Source organism: Sorex fumeus, unplaced genomic scaffold (genome assembly GCF_029834395.1).
Source record: "Sorex fumeus unplaced genomic scaffold, SorFum_2.1 ptg000065l, whole genome shotgun sequence".
In the NCBI taxonomy this organism is placed as follows: domain Eukaryota; kingdom Metazoa; phylum Chordata; class Mammalia; order Eulipotyphla; family Soricidae; genus Sorex; species Sorex fumeus.
Window position 1 is genome coordinate 2,531,638 of NW_026606122.1, and position 22,003 is coordinate 2,553,640.

The 22,003-nt window shown below is 40.1% G+C and overlaps 1 protein-coding gene across 1 annotated transcript in view; it reads left to right on the forward strand.

The window, feature by feature from the left end:
- DGKK (diacylglycerol kinase kappa) overlaps positions 1–22,003 on the forward strand; it is a 252,654-nt gene that overhangs the window by 84,854 nt on the left and 145,797 nt on the right. The window contains exons 7-9 of the mRNA XM_056128612.1: positions 7,693–7,828; positions 8,294–8,400; positions 8,712–8,837. Coding sequence (XP_055984587.1) covers positions 7,693–7,828; positions 8,294–8,400; positions 8,712–8,837 — 369 coding nt within the window. The remainder of the gene's footprint in view (positions 1–7,692; positions 7,829–8,293; positions 8,401–8,711; positions 8,838–22,003) is intronic.

Below are 22,003 nucleotides of genomic sequence, written 5' to 3' on the forward strand. Positions count from 1 at the left end.
TGTCGGTATCCTTGTCAACACAAACTTAGCCACGAGCATTGATTCATTCGAATGCCTAACAACCCGAATCGGACGATTACACTTGAATAGATGTGGCTCACTACCGGCAGTTTCTATCTTTGTTGTCTATGCACCAACATCCAGTTATGGTGAAAGAGAAACTGAGAAGTTCTACATGGAGCTGGAGAAGATCTATAAAGAAGATCACACCGTCTACAAGATCATTGTCGGTGATTTTAATGCCAAGATAGGACCAAGAAGATCAGTCGATGAACTCCACATCGGGACCCATGGCCTAGAATGGAACGAACAGGGTGACAGACTGTCTGAGTTCATCATGTCAACCAAAACCTTCCATGGTAACTCACAGTTCCAAAAGGCTGAACCTAAACGTTGGACATGGGAGTCTCCCGATGGACGGTTCCACAATGAAATAGACCACATCATATTCAATCAGCGGTTTTGCCTAACCGATGTTGCTGTTGTCCCAAAATTCCAAACAGGATCAGACCACCGTCTTCTTTGTGCAAAATTCTACCTCACAGAACCAGGAGAAAAGAATGCAAGGTTTAAGAAGAGGACTCCCAGAACAACCACCAACTGGGAGCTCTTTGGCTCTGTTGCGGCAACATGGGAAGATGCCGTCATTGACAACATTGATGAGGAATACGATCGAATGATTCAGCACCTCCATGAATGTGCGAGGAATGCCAAGAGAGAGATAACCACAAAAAACCACCTTTCTTCGAACACTCTTGAATTTATTCGCCAACGTGGCTTGGCACATGCCTCAGGCAACCACAAGCCAACATCCGAACTGGCAAAACAGTGCAGAGAAGCCATCAAGGATGACCTCAAAAACAGGAGAGCAGCAGTACTGGTAGATGCGGCAGAAGCTGGGAAAAGCATTCGTAATGCCCGCCTGTCCTTCACCAACTACAAAACCAAGATGACTGCCCTCCGACATCATGATGGATCTATCACATCTTCCAGAAGGGCAATAGAGAAGATTATTCATGACTTCTACTCAGATCTCTTTAATAGCAACGTTCACTTGCCCACATACCACATACCACATGATGGATATGTCGTTCCCAATGTTCTCCCTTCCGAAATCCAACATGCCATCTCGTCGGTAAAGAAACAAAGAGCACCTGGCCCAGACAAGATCAGACCTGAAGACCTGAAGAACTTACCATCAGTACTCATCAATACACTGGCTCGGCTCTTCACACACTACCTGTCTGAATGCAAGGTTCCATCCCAGTGGAAAACCAGCAGGACTGTACTACTATACAAGAAGGGAGACATCCACGACATTGGCAACTATTGCCCAATCTGCCTATTGTCTGTGGTCTACAAACTGTTCACTCGAGTCATCCTGAATAGGATTAGCAGAACACTAGATGAAGGACAACCATGTGAACAAGCCGGATTCCGAAAAGGATTCATTACCATCGACCATATCCACGCAATTACTAAGCTCATTGAGGTTTCTCGGGAGTTCAAGATGCCGCTCTGTCTAACGTTCATTGGTTTAAAAGAAGGCCTTTGATTCTGTTGAGACGGAAGCGGTCATGAAGCCCTAGCCAATCAGGGTGTACAAGCTCAATGCATCAGGATCCTGCGTGAGCTCTATTGCGGATTCACTACCAAGATCTCACCATTCTACAAAGAAGTAATCATCCTTATCAAGAGAGGGGTCTGGCAGGGTGATACCATTTCACCAAAACTCTTTAGTGCCACCCTCTAGAACATCATGCGATGACTGGAATGGGAAAGCATGGGAGTGAAGATAGATGGTCGGCAACTACACCACCTCTGCTTTGCTGATGACATCCTTCTATTAACACCAAACCTCAGCCAAGTGGCACATATGCTGAACGACTGACCGTGAATGTGGAAATGTCGGACTACAGCTGAATCTTAAGAAGATAATGTTTATGAGAAACAGCCTTGTTCCTGATGCTGCATTCGCTCTCAACGAACCACCATCTCCGAATGAAACAGTTATATATACCTAGGTCGAGAAATCAACATGATGAATGACCTGGCACCTGAGTTGCGCAGGAGGAAGAGAGCGGCTTGGAATGCCTTCAAGAACGTTGAAGAAATAACTAAAAGGACAAAGAACCTCCAGCTACGAGCACATCTCTTTGATTCCACTGTTCTTCCTGCATTAACATATGCCTCAGAGACCTGGGCCCTACGAAAACAGGATGAGAACGCTATTCGGGTCTCTCAAAGAGGAATCGAAAGAGCTATGCTTGGAATATCACGATTCACTCAAATGAGAGATAGAATCAGGAGTTCTGATCTTCGTCAATGCTCAAGAATCAGGGAAGCTGTCTCATTTGCCAAGACATCAAAAATCAGATGGGCTGGACAAGTAATGAGGTTTACAGACAACCGCTGGACTAGAGCCATTACTGATTGGATTCCACGGGACATCAAAAGATCACGTGGACGCCCACCTACAGGATGGTCAGACTTCTTCATCAAGACCCTGAATGATCGGTTTGAGGCTCTGCATGTTCCTAGAATGAACAGATACCATTGGGCTACGCTAGCACGCAACCGGGATGAATGGAGAGGTTACTGGCACCTGCTCTAGTAAGCTGATGAATAACGGGGATTAAGTGATTAAGTGATTAAGTGATTCTTACTGTAAAGGTGTGATATCTCATTGCTGTTTTAATCTGCATTTCCCTGAAGATAAATACATTGTCATATACCTATTGGTCTTCTTTAAGGTAATGTCAGTTCTTTTCTTCTCCCCATTTTGTGGGACCACACATGGCTGTCCTCAGGGCTCTGCATTCAGGGATTACCCTGGCAAGCTCAGGTGCTAAGAATCAAACCCAGCAACTGCAAGCAAGGCAAGAGCCTTACTCTCTGTGCTATATCCCCAGTCCTGCTACTCCTATGTTTCTGATGGAGTTGTTTGGTTCTTTTCTTGTTGTTTTAAAGTTTTACAATTGCTTTATAAATACTGGCTATTTATCCTTTCTCTGTCAGTTGAGTGGTGGGCAAGTACACTTTTCCAGTCTATGGGAGCATCACTTAAACTAGTCATTGATTTTTTTCAGTGACAAAGCCTCCAAATTTGATAAACTCCCATTTGTTTGATTTTGGTTCCATTTGCTTGATCAATGGCATTCAGTCATTGAAGCTCTCTCTGGAGTCAATGTAATTAGCCTTTGAATTCCTCAATATATTCAGGTCTGAAATCAGGTACTTAATCCATTTTGAATTGACTTGTGTCAATGGTGTGAGAGAACTGAATTCAGTTATTTATACATGGCTGGTCAGTTTTTCCAGCACAATTTTTTAAGAGGTTTTCTTACTTGAATTCATACTCTCCGCTCATTTGTTGAAGATTAAATGTCCATATACCTGAGAAACTATATCTGAGCTATGAATTCTGTTCCACTGATCTTAGAATATGTATTTCAGGAAATGTTTTATATTCAGCTTGTATTTAGGATGGGAAATATCTATAAAATGGTTTCTGATGACTAATTTTTATAAATTGGCCAATTATTGTGTGAAAGTGCCCTATCAAATACACCTCTTCTTTCCTATATTCCCTATTCTCTCACACTTTATTACTCTTTTTTGTTTTCTTGTCTTAGCATCAGGCAGAATTTATAGTAATTTTAAAAGCCATGTATTGCTTTTATTTATTAAACCCATTATGATATTAAAAGTAATAAAATGATGATTTTATAATACTACGCTTACCTGGCAGAAGAGACATATAGAGATATTTAAAAAAAAAAAGGTTGGAGCGTCTCATTAACTTCAAACCCAGAACCAATTTTCGGGTTTTGGTACCTACCTTCTTTTACTTTCAATCCTTCAAATAGTTGTTGGTATATGCATTCCCATGCACACAGGCATTAGAAACACTATAATAAATTACAATAAGCTTTAGTAATGAATATAAAACTTAATGTCATGAAATAGGAACCCCAATAAATTGTCATTGAATGCTGGAAAAAACTTTGTCTTGTTTATCAATATATTTCTAATGCGTAGAAACTCCAAGTGTTTAATAAATATGTTCAATGTAATTAACCAGGGAAGCACTATAGTCAGTCAAAGCATGGAAATCAGGAAAGAATGCTTTCTTTTTAAGTTTTTTAAAAATTTTTATTAGTGAAACACCATGAGGTACAGTTGTAGACTTACAAATTTCTGTGCTTGGGTTTCAGTTATACGGTGATCGAGTACCCATCCCTCCACCAGTGCCCATTCTCCACCACCAGTAATCCCAGTATCCCTCCCACCCCCCTTCCCCTCCTGTCCCACCCTGTCTCTGTGTCAGAGCATTCCCTTTTGTTCTCTCTCTCCTTTTGGGTGCTGTGGTTTGTAAAAGAGGCATTGAGTGGCAATCATGTTCAGTCTAGAGTCTACTTTCAGCATGCATCTCCCATCGTGGGAGGATCCTCCCAACACACTTTACTTGGATCTCCCTTCTCTATCTGAGCTGTCTTTTACCGTAGCAGGTGCGGCTGGCCTACAAGCCATGAAGTGGACCTGCTGGTACTTATATTGGCTATTATTGGGTGTTAGTCACCTATATTGTTACTTTATGTTCCCCAGATGACTGCAATATTTCTATGTCTGTCCCTCTCTTTTGGACTCATTTCATTTAGCATGATACTTTACATATAGTACCATTGTTTGTAAATTTCATGACTTCATCTTTTCTAACAGCTACATAGTACTGCACTGTGTAGATGTACCAAAGTTTCTTTTACCAGTCATCTGTTCTCGGGCACTCAGCTACTGTGAACAGTGCTGCAATGAACATACAAGTTGCTGATGTCATTTAGACTTACTATTTTGCCTCTCTGGGATATATTCCTAGGAGTGGTATTGCTGGGTCAAATGGGAGCTCAATTTCTAATTTTTGGAGAATCGTCCATACTGCTTTCCAAAATGGCTGAACCAGTTGGCATTCCCACCAGCAGTGAAGGAGGGTCCCTTTCTCACCATATCCGCGCCAACACAGGTTGCTTTTGTTCTTTTGCATGTTGGCCAGTCTTCATGGCGTGAGATAATATCTCATTGTTGTTTTGATCTGTATCTCCCTGATGATTAGTGATGTAGAGCATTTTCACATATGTCTTTTAGCCATTCGGATTTCTTCTTTGAGAAAGTTTCTGTTCATTTTGTCGCCCCATTTTTTGATGCGGTTGGATGTTTTCTTCTCGTGAAGTTCAACCAGTACTTTGTATATCCTTGATATCAACCCCTTGTTGGATGGGTATTGGGCTAATATCCTTTCCCATTCGGTAAACTGTCTTTGTACTTTGGTAACTGTTTCTTTGAAGGTGAAGAATCTCCTTAGTTTAAGATAGTCCCCTATATTCCTATTTTGGAGAGGGTTTTCATCATAAACTGGTGCTATATCTTGTCAAATGTATTCTCTACATCTATTGATATGATCATGCGCTTTTTATCTTTTTTTGTTGATATGATGGGCTATGTTGATCGATTTCTGAATGTTAAACCATCCTTGCATCCCTGGGATGAATCCCACTTGGTCGTGGTGTATGATCTTTTTGATGAGTTTTTGAATTCTATTTGCTAGTATTTTGTTGAGAATATTCGCATCCGTGTTCATCAGGGATATAAGCCTGCAGTTTTCTTTTCTTATGGTGTCTCTGTTTCCTTTTGGTATTAGAGAGATATAGGCTTCATAGAAACTGTTTGGGAGAGTTTCTGTTTCTTCAATTTCCTGGAAAAGCTTGAGAAGAACTGGCAATCGGTCCTCTTTAAATATTTGAAAAAATTCGCTAGTGAATCCATCTGGACCCAGGTTCTTTTGGGGGGGAAGAATTTTGATTACAGTTTCAATTTCCTTGATGTTAATATGACTATTCAGGTACTCTAGATCTTCTTGATTCAGCCTTGGGAGATTGTAAGAATCCAGAATTTTATCCATTTCTTCTAGGTTCTCTTGTTTCGTGGCATACAGACTTTCAAAGTAGTCTCTGATGATCTTTTGAATTTCTTTGGTTTCTGTTGTGATATCCCCTTTCTTATTTCTGATTCGGTTTCTAGGGTTCTCTCTCCCTCTTTCTTTGTGAGTCTTGCTAATGTTTTATCTATTTTGTTTATTTTCTCAAAGAAGAAGCTCTTGGTTTCATTGATCTTTCAGATTGTTTTATGGGTTTCCATGTCATTGATTTCTGCTCTAAGTTTTATGATCTCTTCTTCTGCCTGGTTTGAGTTCTTTTTGTTGGTCCTTTTCTATGATCTTGAGCTGTGAAGTCAAGTTTTTATGTGGGCACTTTCTTCCTTCCTCAGAAATGCTTGCAGAGCTATAAATTTTCCCCTTCAAATAGCTTTAGCTTCATCTAATGGAAAGAATTTTTGTCAAGAAACCACTGAGATGAAATATCCAGCTAATGTAATGCTCTGCTTACCTTGAAGCTCTAGGGATAGCAATGTGTATATCCTCCAGCAGGTGGCTAAATCTTGACAACCAATATTTATCTCAGAGTCAAAGAGCTTTGGCTCCTCCTATTCTAGCTTGGATGAAGTATTTTAATATCACTGAATTCTTAATTTATTATTCCCCCCTTCCTACTCAAAGAGAATCAAGTTTCAAGCTTGGTTCTAAATCTGGCTAAGATAGCTATTTTTCAATTAGACTAAACCAATGCAATGTTTTGACCAAACAGTATAAGAAACATTGCTATGAACTTCAGCTCCAATTCCAATATTTACCTTCTCCTCAGTTGTTTTTCCCTTTCTTAAATCATTAGGTAAGAAATGAATCTAAGTTATGCATAGTTATTGTCTCAAGATTTTATTTTGTTTTTTATTTTTTCAAATTATTTTTATTTTATAAGTAGTTCTCAATATTTGATTACATTTAATATTCAAACACCAATTCCACCATCATTCCATCTTCCCACCACCATATTTCGGATGTTTCCATCCAGAACCCCAATCCCTGTCCCAAAGCAGAAAAAAATAATATATTTTGTATTGTTTGTAATGAGAAACCGCTGAAAATGCTATTAAATGTATCCTTAGAGAAAAGTTTGTGAACGTTGTTCTATTTCAACTGGAGCCATTAAGACCTTCTATAAGAGATCACTAACATGTTGTTAAAGGTTGAGCTTTGTGTGCTTTAATATATTTCTATCTGTAAATATGTATATACATATATATTACCCTAATATTGATCGCCTACTACTGTGAACCCCATTGAATGGGGTGCAGTATTCTTTGAGTATGGGTAGAGTGTGTTGTATTTGCATCCTCGCAGTCCAGGAATAAGTTCACTCATGGGTGAAGCTCAGCCCGAGCATGTGGAGAGTGCCCTTGAGCATGGAAGCAGTTGAGTTCTGGAGGTTTTCAGCTACTGAGTTGGTTCCTTTGGGGGCAGAGAAGGCTCTCACCCACTGCCCTCTGGGGTGTCCCAAATGAAACAGCCTGGCACGTGGTTCGTTGGCATGGTTATGGCAGGCGTCATGTTATGCCCTCTTCTTGGAGAGAAGGACATGCAATCTGGAGGATGGCTGATGATGTGTCTCATATTTTAATAATCCTCTTCACACATTCTCATACAAGTATACTTGTACTTTCAGCCCTAAAGGTTTTCTAGATTTTCATAAACCATCTCTATCATTAACTCTCTATTCTCTCTTCTCTTTGATTTTCTTTTAGATACCGGCAGCAGAAAACAACCCTTTTCTTGTTGGAATGCACTATTGGTATGCCAGCCAGAGCTCTAAGACCCAGCACTGCAATATCTGTCGGGAAACCATTCCTGCTCTGTCTAGAAATGTGATCGTCTGTGAAGGTATGTTCCTGATTTCTTTATGAAGGGGAGCTCAGTCAACGTAAATAGAATTGAAGTCTCTTGTACAGCTTTAGCTTCATTGAATCACACTAGGCAATTTAATCTAGCTTAAAGTCTATTCTGATACTTAAAGACTGATAAAAACGGAAGTTAGGAAACTAGTGTGATGGTGAATTCTCATCAATCAATATGAAAGTTTTGGTTCAGAATGATTAGAAAATACAGTCTAAATTGTTGGAAAGAAAAAAAATTCTTTCTTGCCATCAATTTTCATATAAAATGTAGAGTAGAAAATGCATCCAGGAGAAATACAAAGTAAGTAGATCATATGGGAAGTAGGGTTTTGGGGATGGTCGACTATGTGATACATCTAAACTGTGACTTTCCAAGTAGCTCAAAGAAGGCAACTAGAATCTTCATTGTCACCAAATTCACACCCATCTTACTTTCTTCCTGATCTCACAGTATGCAAAGTGAAGTCTCACAAATTATGTGCTTTGAGAGCTAGTAAAGACTGCAAGTGGAATACTTTGTCTGTCACTGATGATCTTCTTCTGCCTGCAAATGAAATAGTGAGTAATAATCATGTCCTCTCAGAGTATCTTTTTTCCCATCTCTCTTTCACCCCTTTGATACAGAGAAAGACTACTTCCTCTCTTCATAAACTAAGCAAAGCTTCTTCTCCAGGCCTCCAATACAAACTAAAGAGTTCCGTCATTGGTCAGGAGTATTAGAGTGGGGAGAGGAGGACAAATAAGAACTAGGGGTTATCCCATATCCTCCATGGGCTGTTTTATTTTTTTTATTATTTATTTATTTATTTATTTTACTCCAGTTGACCTTTCTTCCTATAACTTTTACTATTGCCTCTTTTACCCTTCAGGAAACTATGCCACATCAGTGGGTAGAAGGAAATATATCTGTTGATTCTCAATGTGCAGTTTGTCATAAAAAATGTGGTAGCAATCAAAGACTTCAGGATTACCGCTGCCTGTGGTGTCATCAAACGGTAAGACTCTTCCCATCTCCTTGATACCTAGAATATGATTTCCAGAGAAGGGGGGTGGAGTGAAGTTGGCTGTGCATACACATAGATAGAAATAATAAGATAAGTAGATAGAAATTATACTCCAAATTGCATATAGATTCAATAACACAGAACTCTGCATTTTGCCTTTCTATAAGTGGCTATGAAGTTTTGAAAGGTTTTAAAGCTATATGCTTTAATGATTACTTTTAAATGATTATGAATTTGTGTGTCCTACTATCAACTGGGAAGAGCTGAAGTCTTTTATGATAGCACAGGGAATTTAAAAATTAATTGAGTCTACTCTTTGGAAATCTAAACTTCTTATTTCAAGAAGTTTGTAATCTTAGTAGATTAATAATAGTTAACATCAACACATTGTTTTTTATTACTGGATATTGAGTGTCTCATATATATTCTCTCAGTCCTTTCAATACAAAGAACTCATTGTCTCTATTTAAATATGAGGGAAGATTTTCAGAAAAGTAGTTATTTGCACAAGGTCATGCAGCCAATAACCAGGAGTCTTGACTCATATATAATTCCACAATAAAGTTCTCTTAATTAAACAAATTTTCCTTAATTGGGGGTGTTTTGCCCTTTTCTCAAATGGGAAATATTTGACAGTGTATGGAAGGGCTTGGAGGGTTCACTTCATGGCTTGTAGGCCAGCTGCACATTCTAGGGGAAAAGGCAGCTCAGATAGAGAAGGGAGCACCAAGTAAAGGGTGTTGGGAGGATCCTCCCAGGATGAGAGATGCATGCTGAAATTAGACTATAGACTGAACATGATTGCCACTCAATGTCTCTTTTACAAACCACAGCACCCAAAAGGAGAGAGAGAGAACAAAAGGGAATGCCCTGCCATAGAGGCAGTGTTGGACAGGCGGGGAAGGGGGGGTGGGAGGGATACTGGAATTACTGGTGGTGGAGAATGGGCACTGGTGGAGGGATGGGTACTCGATCATTGTATAACTGAAACCCAAGCAAAAAAATTTGTAAGTCTACATCTGTATCTCATGGTGTTTCACTAATAAAAATTAAAAAAACAAACCTAGGTGCTCAACAATGGATGATTGGATAATGAAAGTATAGTGTATATATACAATGGAATACTATGGAGATTGAAGAAAGCATTAAATAATGCAATTGTCTGTAAATTGAATGGAACTGGAGATTATCATATTGAGTGAAGTGAGACAGAAGTTAGACAAACACAGGATAACTTCACTTAGCTGTTGTATATAGACTATCAGCATAATGGAATACGTGTTTACAAAAGGATGTGCCAGTACTCAGGTTACTCTTAGCCCTTGGTCAAAAAAATGAAAAGGACAGGGAGGAAAATAATCTCAGGGTGTAAGGAGTAAGAAGAGGGGGTAATAGGTGTAAGGATTACGGACCTCAAGCTCATTGGTGATGTAGAGGTATGGTATAGACTTGTACGTGTACATATGTTGTACTATATATATATATATATATATATATATATATATATATATATATAAAGCTACAGAATATAATATACACCTTACATAGCCTACAATGCTGCAGGCATGAAATCTAAATCATTATAACTAAACTTTAAAATATGCCTGCCAAAGAGAAAGACTAGGGGTTGGGAGGGAACGTGGGGACATTGTAACATAAGTCAACAGTGTTTGTGTTGTTGATTTTGAAGCACTGCATTCCTGAAACTGAACTATAAATAACTATGTAAATCACAATAACTTAGTGTTTCATTTAAAAAATCTTTCTAAAAAAGAATCTTTAAGAAATCTTTTTAAAATGTTTTTAATTCTTATATTTTCCCATTATATGTGAGGTTTTGCTTCTCTTGCAGCCCTATGGAACCTGTTTCTTTGTTTACTTCTTGCTTTTTTCATAACAGAACAACACCAAGACACACTGTTATGAAAAAGAGCAAGAACTAAAGACAGTGACAGGTTCCATAAGGCTGCAAGAGAAGCAGTGTCTTGGTGTTGTTCTGTTTGTTTTTTCTTAGATTGGGCTTCTGGATCAGTGCTCCCATTTCCCTCTTCAGAGTGGGAAAGTTCTAATATAGTCTTCTATAAATCTTTTCCCTGCTTCTGCCTCTTTATTCTCCTTCTGGAGATCCTAATAATTCTAATATTTTCCTTCATGTATTGTCAATAATATCCCTTATATTCTCTTATCTTTTTTTCTCATTCTTTTTTTCATTGTCTCTCTTGCTGGAACTGTTTATCATATATTTGAGTCCACTACTAATTAGAAATTTTTCTTCATTGTGCTGCTGAAACTTGATACTGTATTATTTATCATCTTTAATTCTATTTGAATGAGTTTTTTATTTTTCCTGTCAGCCTCTCTTTAAGTGTATTGATTATATGTCCAAATGCCATTTTCAGATTATTGATCATTGATAGGACTGAGCGAAAACACAGTCGGTAAGGCATTTGCTTGCATGCGGCCGCCCTGGTCGGCCCAGGTTTAATTCCTCCACCCCTTTGGAGAGCCTGGCAAGCTACCAAGAGTATCTCGCCTGCATGGCAAAACCTTGCAAGCTACCCGTGACGTATTCGATATGCCAAACACAGTAACAACAAGTCTCACAATGGAGACATTCCTGGCCCACTCGAGCAAATCGATGAACAATGAGAGGACAGTGCTATAGTGCTACAGTGCTTTCCTAAAATCTTTTTTAGGCTGATTATAAAGGTCTGATGTCCTTAAGAATCTTTCTGGATTTCTGTCACTCTGTTTACCCAACTGAATTCCAGGTGTTTCATTAACCAGCAGCTGAACCTGGACAGATATCTTGGGGGCTCTGGGACATTGCTCACTTCAGCAGGTGCAATTGAACTGCTGGACCAGTTATAAGAACTTACCCTTTGCTAATGCCAGAAATGGGCAGAAAAATGGGTACACCTGGGATTATGCTCCCCTCGGTGAGCATGCATGCAAAAAATATCAAAAGATTTTAAATGCATTTTAACTGTTGTCCTGGTTTTAGATCTGGTGTCCTGGGTTTTGTTTCTATTTTCCAGGTTATTCCCCTTGATCACCTGGTTCTGGTGACTAGTGGGGCTTAATCAGAAAAATAATTTTAGACAGGCTTACACTCCCAAAGAGAGAACACAGCAGACAAAAATATCTCTAGTTATTCTGTGAAAAAAGTTAATTTTATTATGTTGAATATTTAGCCTGTATGTCAGGAAACTGTCAAAGAAAAGGAGATAGAATGTCATTTTTGTTCTATATGTGATCAATCCAAGTTTCTGCTATCTTCTGTAAAGAAACGTCTACACTAATTGGGTATTCTGATTTTTGGAAATATTATTCAGGTTGCTCAGTAAATGTGATCAGTATGATTTGCACTTCTGGTGCTATACTCTAAAAATGCTCCCCAAGTATCTGGTTTCCAGACCCTGAAAACTGAGACCATACTCTTTTTTGTACAAAGCATTTTCATAGATGTACTGGGATTTATAGTGCTGTTAATCATACTTTCCACGCACACATCCTTCAAATACCATAACCATCACCAGCGAGCCCACTTCTCTCTACCAGTGTCCAAAGGATCCCTTTCACTGCAACCCACATAAGCTCAGTTCAGCAGACAAAATATTAAGTTCCAATGACTTTGACAATTTTTGTTTCTTTGTTGTGTTTCTTTTCTTATCGCATATATGATGGAGAATTCTTTTTTATTGTGAAAGTGATAATATCTACATACACATACATGAATATAATTTAGTAAGAGAGAAGAGATTTAATAAATTATTACAGTGGGCACTGGAGAAATTGTCCAGTAACTAAGATGCTTTCCTTGCACATGGCTGACCCAGGATTAAACTCCGGCACCACATATGGTTACCCAAACACATAAGGAGTAATCGCTAACCACAGAGCCAGGATTCACCACTGAGTACTGCTAGTGTAGCACAAAATTTTTAAAAATAAGGAAAAGAAATGTAAGGGAACATTTGAATAGGCCTATAAAAATATGAAAGTATGTTTTATCCAAAGAAAGGAAATATTGGATTTTTATTAGAAAATAGTATAGATACTTCTTAAGTTTCTGCATTGATAAATTAAAGATTATAATAAAAACATCCTCATTAATTGAAAAATCTGATGAGAATAGAACATTTTTTCTAAGCCAATCTGATGACATCTTCAATGCTTGTGCAGTAGAGGTTGGTCACAGAGAATGATACCAAAATATAAAGAGAGAGACAAACACACATGAACTTGTCCAAGATTTAGGTTGCCTTCACAGGCTCACCAATTATATAATATAATATCCACTCCCCCACCACTCTTCCTGGCTCCCAACAGGTGGGCATTGCTGAAAGATACACTAAGGACAGTTACTAAGCACATAAACATTTAATAGGTAAACGGATATCAGAGGCTTGGACATTTCATACATCTAATTAGAAGGCACTAACAGACCCTAAACTGTTTATAATATTCTTTCCTGAACTCATTTTTGCTAGTCCTGTTATTTAGCCCATTTTTATTTTATTTTTTTGTTTTATTTTATATATTTTTTTATTTATTTATTGAATCACCGTGGGAAAGGTTACAAAGCTTTCAGGTTTAGGTCTCAGTCATACAAATATCAAACACATTTCCCTTTACCAATACTTATTTTTTACCATGAAGAACCCCAATAAAACCCCACCCCCCACCCCTCCCAGTCCCTGTGAGGCAGATGAATTCTAGTTAACACTCTATCTGCTTTGATTAGATTCACTGTTTCAATAAAAGATTCACCACTATTATTTAGAGTTTACCCCCCCAAATCAGACATGCTGAAAAAGCATTGTGAAGTGATTTGCTTTCTACAGCTGGGTTCAAGAATTAAATGTTGGTTTTGGATTTCTGCTATTTTACCTATTGACCCTGGAAGTATTTCTACTGAAAGTCAGATAGTTAAGAAATTGGTTTCTGTGTTCTGGAGTCGTGGCCGTGCTGGAGAGCCGCTCATGGGGGGCAACTGGTGGCCTCGGTAGGGCGTGAAGGGCGGACCGAAACGCCTCCCTTCCCATGAGGTTTTAGTCACCCCCACACCCCCGGCTCACACCTGCTGCCCGCAAGGCTCCCATGTGGCCACCATCTTTCTTTCCAGAGGGAGGAGGGCGGAAGGGAGCAACACCCTTTCCCCTCTGGGCAGACATCATGGCCTGGATTAACGCATAGTCCTTTCACTTTTCTGCTCCAAGCTGCTGGGTTCTGCATTAAGTCCTTGTGCTTCTGGGGCTGTGGTCGTGCTGGAGAGCCGCTCGTGGGGGGCAACTGGTGGCCTCGGTAGGGCGTGAAGGACGGACCGGAACGCCCCTCTTCCCATGAGGTTTTAGTCACCCCCACACCCCCGGATCATACTTGCTGTCCACAAGGCTCCCATGCGGCCGCCATCTTTCTTTCCAGAGAGGAGAGGGCGAATGGGGCAACACCCTTTCCCCTCCGGACAGACATGATGGCCTGGATTAACGCATAGTCCTTTAACTTTTCTGCTCCAAGCTGCCGGGTTCTGCATTAAGTCCTTGTGCTTCTGGGGCCGTGGCCGTGCTGGAGAGCCGCTCGCGGGGGGCAACTGGTGACCTCGGTAGGGCGTGAAGGACGGACCGGAACACCCTCCTTCCCATGAGGTTTTAGTCGCCCCCAGACCCTCAGCTCATACCTGCTGTCCACAAGGCTCCCATGTGGCCGCCATCTTTCTTTCCAGAGGGAGGAGGGCGGAATGGAGCAACACCCTTTCCCCTCTGGCAGACTTGATGGCCTGGATTAACGCATAGTCCGTTCACTTTTCTGCTCCAAGCTGCTGGGTTCTGCATTAAGTCCTTGTGCTTCTGGGGCTGTGGCAGTGACGGGGCGCCGCTCGTGGGGGCCAACTGGTGACCTCGGTAGGGCGTGAAGGACAGACCGGAACGCTCCCCTTTCCATGAGGTTTTAGTCACCCCCACACCCCTGGCTCATACCTGCTGTCCACAAGGCTCCCATGCGGCCGCCATCCTTCTTTCCAGAGAATAGAGGGCGAATGGGGCAACACCCTTTCCCCTCCGGGCAGACATGATGGCCTGGATTAATGCATAGTCCGTTCACTTTTCTGCTCCAAGCTGCTGGGTTCTGCATTAAGTCCTTGTGTTTCTGGGGCTGTGGCCGTGCTCCCAACTTAACTCTGATTTTCAGGGAGAAAGGTTGGGTGGTTTACTTCCCATTGATCACTTTGTATATAGAGAGATGTCGCGCGGTTTTGAGAAAAAGTCCTAGTTCCCTCATACTCGAGCTGTGCTTGTAGAGGCTTCTGGTCACTGGGGTTACATCTGGGGGAGGCGAGATGCGGTACCTACCCCATCTGGGGCTTCCCGGTGATCTCGGCTCTTTTTGGAACCTGTTTTTTTTTCTTTTTCCGGGATCTGTGGTTCCCGCCCTCCATGTCGTCCTTCTCTTTGGCTGTATGTTGTAAAGATGGCGCTGGGGGGCGGGCTGTGGGCATGACTTCCGGAATCAGAGGTTACCTTGGAGCTGTAGTCCGGCAGATTTGAGAAAAAGTCCTAGTTCCCGCATACTCAAGCTGTGCTTGTAGAGGCTTCTGGTCACCAGGGTTCCATCAGGGGGAGGCGGGATGCGGTACCTACTCCATCTGGGACTTCCCGGTGATCTCGGCTCTTTTTGGAACCTGTTTTTTTTTCTTTCTCCGGGATCTGTGGTTCCCGCCCTCCATGTGGTCCTTCTCTTTATTTATCCCATTTTTAAAAAATACTTTGAATTCTAAGACCTAAACTATTTTACCAAGTGGCATTTCTCATGCTTGAGGTCTTTTTGTTAGAGGGATATATTCCTACAACATCAACTATAAATTGACCATTAATTTGTTATTAAAATATATAATATATTAGCAATCTAGGAGAAAACATACCTTTTACTCTAGCTGGGAGCACCAATAGGCATCATGAGTGCCATACTCACTGACACGTGCTGAGAAGTTTGTCTATCTTTTATTATTTATTTTTTTAATTTTGTTTCATTCTTTTGTGTCTAATCTTTTAAAAGCAATCCTTTACTAGTGAACATATCTGGGATGGTATTTTTTCTTGTGGAGAATTATTAATTATGGTTTCAATTTCCATGCAGTAGTTGGCCTGCCTTGGCTTTCTACTTTCTCCTCATTCCATTTTGGGAGATTACATAGCTCAGAGAATCTATGTATTTCGTATAGATTCTCCAGCTTAAGATATAAAGTTCTTCAGAGAAACATCTCGTTATATATTGAATTTCTGAAGGATCGTTTTTAATTTCTATCCATCACCTCTGATCAGATTTTTTTGAATATTTCTCTCTTTTTACCCCCTCATGAGTCTATCTTGCTTATTTTTTCAAAGAACCAGGTCGTGGTTTCATTGATTCTTTCAATTGCTTCTTGACTTCTATGTTGTTAATTTCTACTCGAATTTTTGTTATTTACCTCCTTCTACTACTATTTGGATTTGTTTGAATTTCACATGTGATCTCTCCTGCAGATTTGTGAGTTGTGAGATGCATTTTTAAGTTGTTGATTTAGGCTTTTTCTTCTTTCTTATGGTAGGCCTGCACTGCTATGAATTACCCTCAGTTCAGTTTTTGCCATATCCCATAGACTCCAGTAGCTGTGTCTTAATCTTCATTAGTTTCAAGGACTCATTTTATTTCTTCTTTGGTTTCCCATTTAATTCCATTGTTTAGCAGTGTTTGCTTCCAAGTTTTGGAAATTTTCCTCATCTTCATTCTGTGATTAATTTTTAATTTCATGGCATTGTGGTCTGAGAAAGTATTTTGTACAATTTCTATATTTGTAAATTTATATATGTTTGATTTGTGCCCTAACGTGTGATCTATACTAAAGAATGCTTTATTTGAATTAGAAAAGAATGTGTATCTTTCTTTGGGGGGATGTAGAGTCCTGTTTGTGTCCAATTATCCCAATTCTTTCAGTTCCTCATTTAGGACTCTGGTTTCTTTACTGATGTTCAGTCTAGTTGATCTTTCTAGTGGGGAAGTGGTGCGTTGATGCTTCCCACTACTATTGTGTTTCTTTCAGTGTGTTTCTTTAGGTTTATGAGCCAAAGATGTATTAACTTTGTTGAGCCTTCATATGGTTCATGAATTTGGATGACAGCATTTCTTGATCTATTGTTCCTTTGACCAATAAGTAGTGCCCATTATCTCTAATTACTTTCTTTATGTTGGATGGAATTTGGTCTGATAATAAATATGGCTGTCCTATTTTTTTTCTCCATGAGATTTTTTTTTATTAGTGAAACACCATGAGGTACAGTTGTAGATTTACAATTTTTTTGTGCTTGGGTTTCGATTATACAATGATCAGATACCCATCCCTCCACCAGTGCCCATTTTCCACCACCATGGATAATATCCCCCCACTCCCATCCCCACATCCCCCCTGTCTCTGTGGCAGGGCAATCCCCTGTGTTCTTTCTCTCCTTTAGGGTGTTGTGTTCTGCAAAAGAGGCATTGAGTGGCAAACATGTTCAGTCCATAGTCTACTTTCGACATGCATCTCCCCTCCTGGGAGGATCCTCCAAACATCCTTTATTTGGTGCTCCCTTCTCTATCTGAACTGCCCTTTCCTCTAGGATACCCAGCTGGCCTCTAAGTTATGGAGTAATCCTCCTGGTGCTGATTTCAGCTATTCTTGGGTATTAATCTCATATTTTGTTACGTTATATCCCCCAGATGAATGCAATATTTCTATGTCTATCCCTCTCTTTCTGACTCGTTACGATTAGCATGATACTTTCCATGTTGTACCACTTGTATGTAAATTTCATGACTTCATCTTTACTAACAGCTACATAGTACTCCATTGTGTAGATGTACCAAAGTTTCTGTAACCAGTCATCTGTTCTTGGGCATTCAGGTTTATTCCAGTTTCTGGCTATTGTAAAGAGTGCTGCAATGAACAAACAAGTGCAGATGTCACTTCGACTATACATTTTTGCCTCTCTGGGATATATTCCCAGGAGTGGTATTGCTGGGTCAAATGGGAGCTCAATTTCTAATTTTTTGAGAATCATCCATACTGTTTTCCAGAAGCGCTGAAACAGTCGACATTCCCACCAACAGTGAAGGAGTGTCCCTTTCTCTCCACATCCGTGCCAGCATCGGTTGCTTTGTTTTTTTGAATGTGGGCCAGTCTCTGAGGTGTGAGATGGGATCTCATTGTGGTTTTGATCTGCATCTCCCTGATGATTAATGATGTAGAGCATTTTCTCATGTGCTTTTTTGCCATTCGGATTTCTTCTTTGAGAAAGTTTCTGTTCATTTCATTGCCCCATTTTTGGAAGGGGTTGGATGTTTTCTTCTTGTGGAATTTAACCATTATTTTGTATATCCTGGATATCAACCCATTGTCAGATGTGTATTTGGCGAATATCCTTTCCCATTCTGTAGACTGTCTTTGTATTTTGGTCACTGTTTCTTTGGAGGTGCAGAAGCTTCTTAGTTTAAGATAGTCCCATTTATCTATCTCTGTTTTCACTTGCTCGGCCAGAGGTGTGGCATCTTTGAAGATACCATTAGCTTCAATGTCATGTAGGGATTTGCCAACTTTGTCTTCAATATACCTTATGGTTTCTGGTCTGATATTGAGGTCTATAATCCATTTTGATCTTACTTTTGTACATGGTGTTAGGCAGAGTTCTGAGCCCATTTTTTGCATATAGCAGTCCAGTGATGCCAGCACAATTTGTTAAAGAGATTTTCCTTACTCCACTTCACATTACTTGCACCTTTATCAAAGATTAGATGATCGTATAATTGAGGGGAGATGTCAGTGTATTCAACCCTGTTCCATTGGTCTGCAGTTCTGCCTTTGTTCCAGTACCATGCTGTTTTAATTATTACTGCTTTGTAGTACAGTTTGAAGTTAGGGAGGTTGATTCCTCCCATTTTCTTTTTCCCAAGAATTGCTTTAGCTATTCGTGGGGGCTTATTGTTCCATATAAATTTCAGGGATGTTTGCTCCATTTCTTTGAAGAATGTCATGGGTATCTTTATAGGGATTGCTTTGAATTTATACAATGCTTTCGGTAGTATTGCCATTTTGACAATGTTAAGTCTCCCAACCCATGAGCAGGGGATATCTTTCCATTTCCTCATGTCTTCTTTTATTTCCTGAAGTAGCGTTTTGTAGTTTTCTTTGTATAGGTCCTTTGCTTCCTTAGTTAAGCTGATTCCTAGGTACTTGATTTTCTGGGGCACAACTGTGAACGAGATTGTTTCTTTCATGTTGCTTTCTTCTCTCTCACTGTTTGCATATAGGAAAGCCATGGACTTTTGGGTATTGATTTTATAGCCTGCAACTTTACTATACGAGTCTATTGTTTCTAGGAGTTTTTTGGTGGAGGTTATTGGGTTCTCTAATATAGTATCATATCATCTGCGAATAGTGAGAGCTTGATTTCTTTCTTTCCTACCTGAATGCCCTTAATATCTTTTTCTTGCCTAATCGCTATTGTAAGTACTTCCAGTACTATATTGAACAGCAGTGGAGATAGTGGGCATCCTGGTCTCATCCCTGATCTTAGAGAAATTTGGTGTACTTGAGGGGCCTTTCTTGCCTTAAAGTAGCCCATTTCGTTGTTCTTGTAACCATGGTTTTGAGTCTATGAAGTTCCTGAGCTGTTTTTGTCTGTGAAACTGTGTGTTGTTCCTTCTATTATGAATGAGAGTCTCGCTGGGTAAAGTATTTTTGGGGAGGCATTTATTTCATTGAGTTTTTTCACTATGTCCCACCACTGTTTTCAGGCCATGAGGGTTTCATCAGAAAAATCAGCTGTGAATTTTAAGGATGCTCCTTTGTAAGAGATTTCTTTCTTCAATCTTGCTGCTTTCAGAATTTTGTCTCTGTCTAAGGTTTTGGTCATTTTGATCAGAATGTGTCTTGGGGTATTTTTAGTCGTATTTCTTCTAGCTGGTACCCTTTGGGCCTCCTGAATGTGGTCACAAGTTTTCTTCAGCTCTGGAAACTTTGTAGCAATGATGTCTTTGACAGTTTCTTCTTCATCAAGGTTTTCTTCCTGTACCTCTGGGACTCCAATAATTCTTATGTTACCCCTCTTGGCTTCATCCCGATCTTCTCTTGCCATCTGTTCCCGAATTGTGAGTCTCTTTTCCATTTTCTGCTCTTTTCTGGAGAGTCTCTGAACTTCATCTTCGAGCTCACTGATTCTGTTCTCAGCAGCTCTTACTCTGCTGCTGAGGCCTTCCACTGAGTTTTTCAATTCGCCTACGAGATTTTTCAGGTCTGACATTTCCGATTGCATCTTCCTCATTTCTGCCTTCAAATCCTCTTGTCTTCTATTGGCATTGCATTCCATTGTTTCTTTTAGTTCCCTAAGCATCTTAAGTAGCTCCCTTCTGAATTCCTTGTCAGAGAGGTTGTCTAACACTACAGTACTGTTGGTGTCATCTGGGCTAGACTCTTCAATAAGAAAGTTTGGTGGGCTTTTGCTTTGCTTTACCATTGTGACAAGTGTGGTTTAGTCCTTCACGTTCACTGTTACTATTCTGCTTGATATGCAGTGTGAGTTAAGATAGGCTTATGAGTTATTGGCTACTGTTTTTCTAGTGGCTGAGCTAAACTAGAGAAGTTTCCATCTAAGAAGTTAGCTTATGGTTCCTATGGAATATGCAGTGGGAAAATATTTTGCGGCCGCTAATGCGGCCACGGCTCCAGAAAGAGTCCCTGGCACTGGGCGAGGAGTTGGGAACATCTCCTGGTTGGAATGAGGAGCCGTTCAGCTTTTTTGCCCAGGGCTGGGCCTCTGTGCCCGTCCCGCGCAGATCAGGGGAGAAAACCGGCTTTCTAGGAGATGGATCTAGCTGCGTATGACCAGAGAGGGTCCCAGGCCCTTGGGGGCGGGCTGTACCTGGTTGGAATAGGAGCCGTTCAGCTTGGTTGCCCAGAGCTGGGCCTCCGTGCCCATTCCCGGCTCTCCTATTTTTTGGTTTTCCTTTGTTTATATGATTTTTTTTATCCTTTCAATCAGAGTCTATATTTTTCCTGAGCTTAGAGGTCTGTTTCCAATAGGCAGCGAATGAATATATTATTTTCCGAATCCATGCAGCTAATCTAAGCCTTTTTATATGGGATTTTATTCCACTAACATTCAGATAAATTATTGACTTAAAGGGCTGTGTTTACATTTGTGTTTATGTGTCGTTTCATTTTTTTTTTCAGGAGTCTATTTTTTGTAAGCAGCCTTTAAGAAATTGTTGCTGGATTGGTTTAGTTGTCATAAGTGCTGCCAGTTCTTGTTTATATGAAATGATTCATAGCCTTCCCTCAAGTTTAAATGATAGCTTCGCAGGGTAGTGGACTCTAGGCTGGAAGATTTTTTTAAAAAAAACTTTATTTTATTTATTTATTTATTTTTTATTTGCTTTTTGGGTCACACCCAGCGATGCTCAGGGGTTATTCCTGACTCTGCACTCAGGAATTATTCCTGGCGGTGCTTGGGGGACCATATGGGATGCCGGGGATTGAACCCAGGTCGGCTGTGTGCAAGGCAAATGCCCTACCCGATGTTCTATCACTCCGGCCCCGTAGGCTGGAAGATTTTTTTCAGTCAGTATTTTAAATTGGTCATTCTACTCTTTCCTGGCTAATAACATGCCATATATAAAGTCTGGTGTAATTCTTATGTTGTTTCCTTTTTATTTGAGTGTTTTCTTCCCTCTTGTTTCTTTAAGTAGTCTGTCTTTCTTTTGTTATTTTACAAAGTTATTACTATATTCCCATATTCCCTCCCCAGCCCAAACCCCACCCCATCCCCAACTTGAAAGGCGCATTACAAAAAATTTCAATTATTGTAGCTTAGAGCTCATGTTTTCAGTTTTTGTTGAGTCTGTAATTTGGATATGTGGCTATGCCACTAATCCATATCGCCAGTATTAGTGTCTTCAATGATCTGATTCCATAGCAAAGACAACACAATCAAGAGTATACAAATGTGATTACATAAAATTAAAGATATTCTGCATGGCAAAAGAAACAAGGGCTAAATGTATTAGTTTTTAATGCCATCTAGGAAACTCTTCATTTCTGACTTTTCCTATTTTAGTTTCCTTGCTTTGCTCCTATACTTTCCTGCACT